The sequence below is a fragment of the Lepisosteus oculatus genome, chromosome 2 (genome assembly GCF_040954835.1).
Source record: "Lepisosteus oculatus isolate fLepOcu1 chromosome 2, fLepOcu1.hap2, whole genome shotgun sequence".
In the NCBI taxonomy this organism is placed as follows: domain Eukaryota; kingdom Metazoa; phylum Chordata; class Actinopteri; order Semionotiformes; family Lepisosteidae; genus Lepisosteus; species Lepisosteus oculatus.
In genome coordinates, this window is record NC_090697.1 from 54,638,182 (window position 1) to 54,650,555 (window position 12,374).

General features: G+C 37.1%; 1 protein-coding gene across 1 annotated transcript in view; it reads left to right on the top strand.

The window, feature by feature from the left end:
* Positions 1-3,569, top strand: part of igf2r (insulin-like growth factor 2 receptor) — a 96,938-nt gene extending 93,369 nt beyond the window's left edge. Inside the window, exon 48 of the mRNA XM_015345087.2 lies at positions 1-3,569. Coding sequence (XP_015200573.2) covers positions 1-417 — 417 coding nt within the window. The 3' untranslated portion in view covers positions 418-3,569.
* The last annotated feature ends 8,805 nt before the right edge of the window (positions 3,570-12,374 follow it).

Consider the following 12,374-nt stretch of genomic DNA (forward strand, 5'->3'; position numbering starts at 1 on the left):
ATAAGTACAGAAGAAGATGGGGCAGAGGATGAAACTGAGTGGCTGATGGAAGAAGTTGCCACACCCGACTCATTGTCTCGAGTAGCAAAGGAGTGCCAGGAGAATGGGCACATCACCACTAAGCCTGTCAATGCAGATGCCTTCAATGCATTCCCTCTTGATGAGCAGGACAGTGAGGATGAGGTGCTGACAGTTCCAGGAGTGCGCATCCAGTCTAGCCAGCCAAGTCTTGAGTGGCAAAATGGCAAGGCTAGCCCAAAAAGGCCTTTGCTAGAGCAGGAGAGCGATGATGACCTAGTGGAATTTCTTGGAGAGAAAAAAACCCGGCCTAAATGCAAAGGGAAGACACAAAGGAAGAGAGCAGAGAACCTTACCTCCTTCCATGATGACAGTGATGAAGACCTGTTGAAGGTGTGATGCCTTCCTTGATACCAAACTCCTGCCTGAACTAAGTTCATCAGAACAGCTCTGACTGAATGCTTCTATAATTATCCACCATTTTCTAAAAAGGGAAAATATTGGTTTACGGTTTAAAATAACTTTTTGTTTCCTTGATCAGTTCCTGATGATTCCCAAAATGATTTTCATGGATGTTCTTTAATATGATTTTTTCAGTTCTGAGTTTATTTTTCTAAATTTGTTTTTCAGAATGCTTTCAACATTGTTAATTATGTTTTTTAGGACTTCTCTTCCAATCACAGTCAGACTCCTATTATGAAAGACTAGGTACTCTGTGCTTTAGGTTAAAATATACAACATGAAAGTGCTTCAGGCCCTAAACCTATTGAAGATGCTAAAAACCCACTTTTTGCAAAAAAAATTTGTGGAGACTTCATTGAAACTGTTGAAGGTGTTGCTTGTCATTATTTTGGGTGAGTTACACTGACATGAAATGACAGTGCTGTCACCTTGAGGTACTATATGTCCTCTGAGAGAGTACTGAAATGCTAAGAATGCATTGTGTTCTGTTTTTTGTAATATAGTATGTTAATTTAAATAATGACAATGTTGTACATAACAGCACATCAAATCTGATAAGACCCACCACTGGCACATGCAGTTTTTTTAAGGTTCCTGTGCCATGTGGGTTATCCGTTTCTTAAAAGGTCACAACATCCATGAGATTGACCATATGAGTTAGAGGATAGGGAATTCGGGAGGAAGGTGCCACCTTCTATACCTCTTATAATTGTAGTCTAAAATGATTATTTCTGGGTTTCTAGAGGCTTAAGAACAGTTTCTTTCACTTTGCCAAAATCATTTGTATGCTTTTATACAATTAAGGCTTGCCCCAAGTTTAATTTTAATCAAACCAGTGCCATTGAAGAGTGTATTTCAAAGCTAGAGGCCCCTTTTCAGCCTTTCTCAGCAGTATCAGCAGTATTAATCTGAGGCTTTATCAAAGACGTTTGATCTTAACACGTATCGGGATCACCTGTTCCAAGATCACATTTCATGTTAGTTTTCGCATGCATTTAGTTTAATGAATCATCATTTTAACCAGTGATTACCTGTAGTTTTTCAAATATTCTCTACAGTATATGTTATGGTTTGCTATGGTGAATTCATTGCTTTTTAGAACAGACTGGGCAACAACCATACCATTTTTTCCACATATTAAATTAATGAAACATTACTTAATGCATCAGTTGTAAGACACATTCCAAGTTGTGATGTAAAACACATTAAATTGTGCTTCTGATATTTCACTTTTGGTTCTTTGAAAATGAAGCATTGAATGATTTTAAAATGCTTTTACTGCATTGGATTGGATTACTGCAGTAAAATGTTAGATATGCTGTTAATTCTGGTACTCAAAGCTAATTGTCCTCCAGTGTTATAGATAAAGATGACTGCTCATTCTAACTTTTTGACATTCTAGAACATATGCCAAAGTCTCCTTTTCTTTGTTTTGAGAAAGTTGGATATTTGAGAAACCAAATATTCAGTGCTTAAACTTGATGATTGCAGTATGTCAGCATGCACTTTCAGAAATTTTCAAAGCTTATCACTTCTTTGGTTGTTTTTCAACATACAGTACTTTTAGAAAATACATTTCCTAAAATTTTAAAAAGTGAAGTAAGTCTGGCACTGGAAAAAACTTGAAAATTAACCTACGTATTTATGCAAGTTTCAGACAGCTGCACATTATAATATGGTTATTGAAGATTATGTTTATTGAAAGAGTTTCTGTGGTTAAGCTGAGTAAGAGCTCTTAGTGTTTATTACTGTTCAAGACAAGAGAGGTCATGAGTGGGATATGTACATTTTCCAGATGTGCCCGAAAATGCAAAGCAAGTACTATTTAATAAATGTGGCCGTAGGACATTATTTCAGTTTCCAGTTCAAAACTAAATTTTGTAGTGATTTATATTTGCTTTTTTTTCCACATAGACTAACCACAGTCAATGTGGAATTTCCCACTGATCTACAAATGCGCGCACATGCATACAGTAAATGTATATCATACACTAGCTAAAAGGATGCAAATACACTTTGAAGGATCTACATTTTGATGTTTTTTTCAAGGAACATACACAACACTGGCAGGCTGTGGTTAATACCAGAGGTTTAATCTTTCCTCAGACAGCTCAGACATGCATCTGTTGTTTTAGGAATGTGATCAATATTCCGGTGTGGCAAGATATAGGATGCTCCTTTTAGGTACAGACACTGAAAGGAATTCTTTAATTGTGATGCTTTTCTTTGCAGGGGCTATTCTTTAATTACACATGATCTGTTAGTCTTACTGTATCTCTGTTGATTGGCCAAACTCTTGAAAAGGTGTGATGTTCTGGCATCCATTATTCATAAGACCTGGTTTTTGGGTTAATGGTTATTTGATGGTCTGCAAATGAATAGCAATTTCTGCATAGTTTGTCAAAATTCTCCAAAGGGGAGTTTCAGCTCATGTATGTCAGTGAAAGTAATAGTTTTGTGAAAGAAAGTTTCCAATCTTAAATCACCTGTGAATCATACTGTATATACAGAAAAATAATAAGTATAATCACAATTCTGCCATTAGTCATTAGTGAGTTAGTCTTAGTGAGAACAAACTGAACAAGCCGTTACACTGAACAGACATAGCCTCTCAACGAATTGCTACAAGTTGTTAGAAATAGAATAGAATCTTACAAATATAAGAACTCCTGATGCCTTGGCTGAGAATGGCAACACAGGTATTTGCCCCACTAATATATCACCTTTTTTTAAATTTATCTTTCTGTGGTTCTGAGATGAATAGGTTCACAAATATATACAGTACATTGTACTAGGTTTCCAATTATGTTATTGAAGAAATGAAAGAAATTGTACTAGTATGTGTAATTAATGCCAATGACTGGAGGAGTTAATGTAGCTCCGTGTAATAGGTTATTTGGGAAAGAGACCATTCACCTGCTTCCTTAGCTAGATTTCTAAGGAGAGCACTGCTCACATTCAGACCCACTTCTGGTGGCAGTAGTATCACTACTTCTTACAATAAGCGTGCTCCTCTGCTGAATGCTCCAAAGCATGAGGGCTTGGTATATTACTGATGGTAATTAAGGAAAATAAAGCTTTGAACCCTCTTTTTGTTGTATTTTTTTTCTTCTGGTATTGGGTTCTAGAGAGTTAGAATCTATTTTTACCAAATTGTTTTACCGGCACTGCTTTTTTGTGTGTTTCCTATTTAAGAATTGATTGAGTTGATGTAAAATAAAGTATTGCATTATTTAAATAAAATATCAACCTTCATGTTCTAAATGTTTATTTCTCATTTTTGATGGGAGACAAATAGGAACAAATTCCAATTAAAATGTGTGTTCTGATTTCTGTCCAGAAGCTTTTCCCAGCCAGATTCTCATTTTTTTAATGGAAATTAAACATGTGGTCGAAGCTTTGTTTAAATTCTATAAAAAACATAATTCCTTCATAGCAGTAAAAACACAATGAATGTGTATAATAAGTGTATAATTTAATTTGGTCTTTAAAAATTTGGTAAAGCAAAAATAAAGTTTTCCTGTTCCAGAGCCACAGATGTTATGATACCACAAGACAAGCAGCTTGAGCAAAATGGACAATAGAAGTAACTGGTTCTTAAGAGAGGCTCTTTCCCTCTTATCACTAAGAACTGGCACAGATGTATTGAAACCTACTGGGGATATTGTGTGGCTGTTGTGAACACTTCAGGCAGCAGAGATAACCATTGTTACGGTCAGTACTCTCCACTTAATCACCAAGAATACAGAAACTCAATATTGTAATATATGATTAAAAAAACTAGTGTGTATATTATGTATAACTACTGTATATACAGTATATAAATTAAAAATGCTCAAAATTTTCAAATTCAGGGTCCTCGGGTATGGTTGTTCTATGTAAAGAGCTGTACAGGATCTTGATATTTGGGGCTTATATGAACAATATCATTCTCCAGGAGGTACATGTCCATGGATAGTGACTGTACCCAAAAACATTAAAAAAGGCTCCATGTTGGTGTGTTTCTTGTAGTTCTCATTATCCAATTTGTATCTGTACTACAGTGGATATCAAAAGTCTACACACCCTTGTTAATTGAATTTTTTTGTTAATGTAAAGGCTGAACTCAAGGCAAATCATGTCAGACCTGTTTCACACTTAAGATCTTGTAACCAACAATATTTCAGTGAACAATTCTTAGGAAAAAAATACATACATTTGCATACCCTTTATAAAGGAGGTTGTAACTATATTCAGATTTAACCAATCCCATTCCAAATCATGTACAAAGGTAATTTGTGTTTACCTGACATGAACTGAATTAATTCTGATTAGACCTAAATAAAATCTATTCCTGTATGACTTCCCTGAAGGCTTCTTGATTGCATAGTGCAGAGATAACCATGGTCCACAAGACACTAACAGATCTACAGGATCTTATTGTTGGAAAGGCACAGATCAGGAGAGGGATATATAAAATAATCTCGAAGGCATTACATATATAATGGAAGTGGAGACCATCATTAAGAAGTGGAGGAAATATGGCACCACCAAGACATTGCAAAGATCAGGGATATGTATTTATCCCTACATATTACAACCATTTCACATATTCTCCAAAAGTCTTAGCTGTGGGGTAGGGTGGCAAGACAAAAGTCATTTCCCATAAAAGTTATTCTCCTAAATAACAGTTGGCGGTAAAGCCTTTAGTTACAGTGCCGCTAGTTTATGGAACAGTCTCCCACCCCAGATGCCGATTCAATCTCAGTTATTAAATCCAGACTGAAGACCTATTACTGAAGACCTATTGCTCCAGCCTAGCCTACTCACACCTTACTTTATATCCTGCTGCATCCATGGCTGCTGGTGCTGCTGTACATGCCATTGTGTGTCTCTATGTCGGCCCACCAGGTAGATACATCTGTTCTAACCAAACTATCCTATTCTCCTCCCCACATGTCCGGATGGTGCCCGGGCTGGGTACCATCTGAGTTGGATGCTGCATCACTGCATCAGCTGATGTGTGGTGAGCATTCAGGCGCACTGTGGCTGCCGTCTCATCATCCAGGTGGATGCTGCACATTGGTGGGGGTGGAGGGGAGTCCCCGTTACCTGTAAAGCGCTTTGAGTGGAGTGTCCAGAAAAGCGCTATGTGTAAGCAATTATTATTATTATTATCACTGCCATGGATCCAAGAGGGACATTGTGGATATACAGTAGCTATCATTTAGGAGATCTCCATGGAGTACTAACACAGAAGACATGATGGATGGATTGGATTAATACCTTCATTGTTTCCTTTTTTTAAAATAATATAATGTATATAATATAATGCCCAAAGGGGTTGGGCAACCAGTTGACCTTAGAGGTTTTTTTCTCCTTACTAAGGAGGTTTTTGGTTCCTCTCCCCCATTGTCTTCTGGTCTTCTGTTCTGTCTTGACAAAATGTATCGTCAATTGTATTGAAAAGCGCTTTGGGGCAACCTTGTTGTGAAAGGCGCTATATAAAAATAAATTGAATTGAATTGAATAAAAAAAGAACAACCAAACTCGTAAACATTTTGCAAGAAGACACATTCAATCTCCCAGTCTCACACCATGTGGGAAAATGCCTTATGGTCTGATGAGATCAAGGTAAACTTCTTGGCCTTAATCCCAAAAAAAATATGTTTGGTGCAAAGCCACACAGCTAATCACCCAAAGAACACTCTACCTACTGTCAATCATAATAGTGACACCATCATGATTGTGGCTGGTTCTCTTCAGTGAGAACAGGGGATATAGTCAGGATAGAGGGGAAAATGAATACAGTAGGTCCAAATATCAAGATATTTTGGTACAAAATCTGCTGCCTTCTCCCAGAAAGCTGAAGTTAAAGAATAATTTCATCTTTGAACACGATAATGATCCAAAGCACACAGTAAACTCAACCAAGGAATGGCTTAGAAAAATGAAGATCAATATCCTGGAATGGCCCAGTCAGAGTCTGGACCTCAGTCCTATAGAAGATATGTTGACTGACCTAAAGAAGGCTGTGCACAGGAGATCTCCTCACAATTTGACTGAGCTTAAACTCTTCTGCAAAGAAGAGTGGGATAAAATTGCAAAATCCAGGTGTGCTAAATTGATAGAGACCTATCCAAACAGACTTACTGCTGTAATCAAAGCAGAAGGTGCTTCCACAAAGTATTAGTTAAATGGTGTGCACACTTATGCAACCAAGGCATTGAGAGTTTTTTATTTTTATTTATTTTTTTACTTAAAATGATCCATTTGCTTTTCACTTAAAATTGTTGGTTACAAGATCTTATTAAAGGAGAAAAAAGATATGACAATTTGTCTTGATTTCAATGTTTTTCAACAACAAAACCTGGAATTAAATAGATAGATAATAGATTTATTAATTCCGTAGGGCAGTGGTTCTCAAACTGTGGTACTCGTACCGGCAGTGGTACGTGGCGTGCCGCCAGGTGGTACGCCAATTGACCCTGGAACTGTGTTGTGTGTGCTGAAAATATCGGGACGGGTTTTCATATTTTGTATTTTTATACGTGTCCAATACGCAGCCTACGTACTACGATACAGTGCGCGCTAATACTTCAGTAGACACAAGAGATACTCTGTAATTCTATACCACTCTATAGGAATGCGTGCTACGGACGCAAGTGACCAATTGTATTTAAAAAAGCTACTGTATCTCCAGCAAATAGGGAGAAAGGAGAATGTGCGTGATTTTGGAACAATGCCAACGTTGTAAACACAGGAATGCATAGAAATGCGTGCTACGAACGCTGGTAATCTTGTGAGCACAGGAAAGCGTGAAAAATAACAGAAAAATATTTAAGAACTGTTCTAAGTTAATTTGAGAAAAATACACCGAGTGTCTCTGTGTTTCTCTCCCATGCGCATGAAATAAATATTTAAAATAAACACTGAAATAAAAACGGAAACGTGGAAAAATGCGTGCTTGCGGATGGCTAAAGCAGGTAAGCCCCACACTATTATGTGTGGAGAAAAAGCTGCTGAACAGCTCGACCTGCTACCCCCCCCGAAAGACACAGTCATTCATAGAATTACTGAAATGAAATATTATATCAAAAGTACGCTGACAGCGCGCGTTAAGATGAGCAGATGTTTTTCACTACAATTAGATGAGTCTGTAGTCGATTTGGCCAATTTGCTCGTTTACGTTAGATACGAGTTTGAGGGTACGTCCCGTGAGGACTTTCTGTTCTGTAAGACGCTACCAACAGGAACTACAGGAGAGCACGTATTTCATCTTCTGAATGAATTTATCGAAGAGAATGGCATCGACTGGATAAAATGTGTCGGAGTTTGTACAGATGGTGCTAGAGCAATGACAAGCCGACACAGCGGTGTAGTTGCATGAATTAGAGAGGTTGCTCCAAAAATTAATGGTTTCGTTGCAACATCCACCGCGAGACCTTTGCCGTCAAGAAAATGCCTGACGATTTAAAATCTGTTAGACTGTTGTGAATTGTATCAAGGCTCGAAAAATTAATTCACATCTGCTTTGTTCGACTAAACAGGCTCACCTCTCTCACTGAAATGGTGCTTTTTTATTTTTATGTTGTTTTTTTTCTGTAAAACACTTTGAGAAGCCACATTTTAATTATATGTATGTGTGAGTGTGTGTGCACATGCGTTCATGTTGGTCATTGATAATTTCTGGGGTTCCTATGAGATGATGACTTGTAGGTGGTACTTGGATGCTTTGGTTTTGGTTTTGGTCCAAAAAGTTTGAGAACCACTGCCGTAGGGAAATTGATATGTTACAGCAGTCCAGCCCAAGACAAGCAAAGCACAGATATCAGAATAGTTATAAAACAAAAGACAACAAAATAAATAAAAATAAATAAATAAATTGTGAAAATTATAGGGTTTGTAGACTTTGGATATCTGCTGCTTTGTTTTACATTATAGGTTTTATTATGTTTTCAAAAAGCCAATTGAGGTAAGCTATGATCTGGCATGTACAAAACAATTACCCATAGAAAAATACTTCCAAAGTTAGGTCCTCTGTAAATTAAGTTTATCTCTTAATTTAGACTACTCCTCTAAACAAGTAGTGGTTAAGGTTCCCAACCCATAATTATAATTGCACTGCTGCTTTATGTAGCTGTGTAAATGGATAGAAATATACAGTAAGTCACTTTGAATAAAACTATCAATCAAATAGATTAACAATAGCAGGTCTCATATGGTGGGAATCACATACACCTAGGTATTCAAATAAAGATAAAACATCTGGGTTTGGCATATGGAGTGCAAAACACATCAACCTCTTTGGAATTACCAAGGAAATATTTTGAACTCCCTTTTCTGCCGCACCTTATCTAAATTTACCTCATTGTTATATTGCCTGAAAAACAATGAAATAAAAAATTGATAAAGGAACACAAAGGACTCCTCTATTAGTGAGGCAGCATAAACATTCACTGTGTAATAGAAAGTACAGAGCTCAGAATATAATCTGAAAATGAACATAAAGAGGGCAAAAATATTCGAATTAAAACATTCAAAAATATCAGAAACATTTACAGAAATAAAGTAATGAATGCTATTGAGTCATACAACTGAACGATGCATGTAGGAAACCACCAAGTTCTGAATAGCCAAGTAAAATATTTGTAGAGGCAGGTGATTATTTGCAAGGTATATAAATCTCTGCAAATTCAATTGGACCTCTAGATCAATCAAACCAGGCAAATCAGTCCACCTCAAAATTAAAAGAGAAACAGTTCAATGAGACCTGAAGAAGTAGGGTATCAACAGATGTTGATCAAGGTACAAGGCTCTTCTCAATATTGTTGACATCATACCTGATATCATGTAACCATCTATCACGTTATGGACCTACTTTTTCTTTTAAGAGACAAAATCCTTAAAGAAAATAATATTTATGCACGCCAGCAGTTCACAGCATACAGCATATAGCCAAATCAATAACAGCAATCCATAGTTACTTTACCTGCATCATATTACCATTAAGTGTAGAAACTTCAAAGATAAGTAGCAAAAGTACATTATGTATTTAGAGCTGCTACTGTTTGAAAATGTAAGTACAAATCTCACAGAAGTTACTGACAATTAATCTAAACTTGCAACAAAAAAAGCCTTTAAATTCTGTAACAGAAGTCAGAATGAAGGCTGGCACAGCAGCTAAGAATTTCGCCATGTACAGAACCAGTTTGCATCTAACCTTGTATTTCTTTTGCTATTTACTATTTTCTATATAATAATGCTATCGTTTGATAGTCTTGGCCACAGCAGTTACTGACACTTGCAAAGTTCTTGCAATTTGTCTTAATGATTGACCTTCATTTCTTGAAGTAATTATAGTCTTCAAGACTATAATTTACAGCTTAAAGCACAGATAATCATGAAAAACCTGGTTCCAAGGAGGTGTACTCCACCTTTCGACTGGTACTGTAAATAACCAAATCCCTGTTTCTTGTTTTGTTCAGATGAATATATAACTACTACTGTAATTGCAAAAGAACATAAAAAACAAAAGAGGAGCACCCAGGCTGATTTAGCTTGTTTAGCTCCTAGTAGCTAGCCCAGCCATTTCTCAAAATAAAGACTTTTTTGGCTTTTTGGCTTAATCTTCAAATGCTGACGCTCAACTGAATTGCATAATTTCGTTTTTGTCCAAGAATTCTGTCCCCTCTGTTAAACTGGTCACAGGATCACAGCAAATATTTACTTTAATGAAACATTAAATGGGAAGGTAGCTCAGAGCACACTTATCAGATTCCTAGAAACTTGTGAAATGTCATGTTTGCATAAAGCTTTGTTCAACTCTGGTCAGTGGATAAATGTGCAAATGAATGATTGAATGACCTTCAGCTAGTTTATAGCATGCACCTATTTAGTTCAATAGGTACTTTACATCAACATTCGTGTTTTAAAACCACACGTCCATTTTCTAACTGCTTTATCCAGCTCATAATAGGTGTAAAGAAGGATAAATTTATAACATTATAAATCTATGGGAATTATTGTGGATTACATATTCACTTTCTCAAGATAGAAACTTGATTTTGTGTTTTGTTGGTGTAGGTTTCTTTCTTACAGTCAACGACTTCCACGAGGAATTCAAACAAGAAACAGACATCAGATAAAGATCTTTCTCATATTAATCAAAATGAATTAAGTAGAAGAATGGTCACTGTATGTGTCACGAACTGTTCTTTCCGGGCCCTATGCGGGCGACACGATCCAAAAGGTGAAGAAACAATAGGGAAAAATATCATGCAGGAGTCGGTCAGGAGACAGGGGGGCGTGTCCATGCAGTGCTAGTGTCCGGGGGGAGTGAATCCAGGGCGAACAATCCAAGGGTAAATCCAGAGGGGGAATCCAAGACGGGAGGTTTAGTCCAAGACCACGGGATCCATCCGTAGTTAAAACCAGAACCGGGTCGGGACCGGCGGGGCAGGGAATCAGGAACAGGAAACTAAAACCATAACGGAGCCAAACGCGGCAAGACCCCGGGCTCTCACGACACGGAAATCAATGAGAAGCCCCGAGCAATCGCCTGCGTCTGGCTTTAAAGGTGGAACTAAAGAGGGGCTGGAATAAGGAACAGGTGTGGGGAATGGGACAGAACGAGGAAGGGCTGGAGCGCCCTTAAGAGGAGGAGTAACGATCGTGACAGTATGGATATTTTACAAAACACTTCATAATATATGTAAATAAGACAAATGTTAGCCCCCCTTTAATTTATTAATGCATTCTAGCTATGAAACATTTTGGCTTTTTTCTTGATTTGTATCTTGTTTACAAATTATAAACATTGTCTAGTTGGGGTGTCCGTGAATCACTAAACATATCATAATAATCAACAGGGATGCAAGAACAAAAGGACAAGTGGAAACTATGTGCGAGTGCATTTAAAACTTAATACAGGGGGTATGTCTTTTTTCAGAGTTGTGGGAGTATGGAACAAGATACCGAGTCATGTTGTTGAAGCAGAAATGTTGTCTTTTTTTCAAGAAATAGCTGTGTGACATCCTTGAATTAATTACCTCCTAACTACCAAATGTGATAGAAGGGCTGAATACACTCTTTCTTACATCTGTAACATGACAAACCCCTTGGTTGTGGCATAACGAGATCTTAAATTGTCAAGTTCAGGCCATCAGCCACATAGCTGTAAAGTTAAAAAACACCAGTACTCTTTATTTACAGTTCAGGGAATAAAAAAACATAAAATAACAGCCTAAGTTATTTTTTGAGCTACTGAATTCTTCTTGAAGTCCATTTCAATCACAGCTGAGCAGTTGAACTGCTTGCTGGTCTCATTAAACAATTCTGATGTATCCCCTGAGACTCTTCTCAAAAACTTCCAATTGTTCAAAACTCACAGTTTAGTTTACAGAGATTTTTTTGATCTACATTGAGTCTTTCTCCCTCCTGTGAATGGTGCACAGAGAGGTTCTGCCCACTTCAGATGACTGACATCCACTGACTGACAAAGGAAGTGACTGCTACCTGCTTTTTCAACAGTTACATGATCAATTGTCTTTGAGCAACTTTTGAGCAGCACATTCTCCCAGAGCTTTCATACACTGGTTTGTTTTCCTACACCTTCTGTATAGTACAGATTAAGTCTAAGAAGTCTGAAGTAGTTTCTGTTAATATCCTGACAATGAATATTCCTGATAATACCAATAACAAAAATGCATTTGCTATCTTCTCTAAAATTGTCCAAACCCCTCATAGAACCAGTCTCATATGGCAGTTAAATTCATTTAAATCTGCTAATGCTCTCATTTTCTAAACTTTTCTTGATGTATTGCATATTTCTGATGTTTCTATGGAAACATTATAATATGTCTGCAGCATTTATTACAGAACGCCACCCCGTAGTCCATCTTTAATTCCTATTC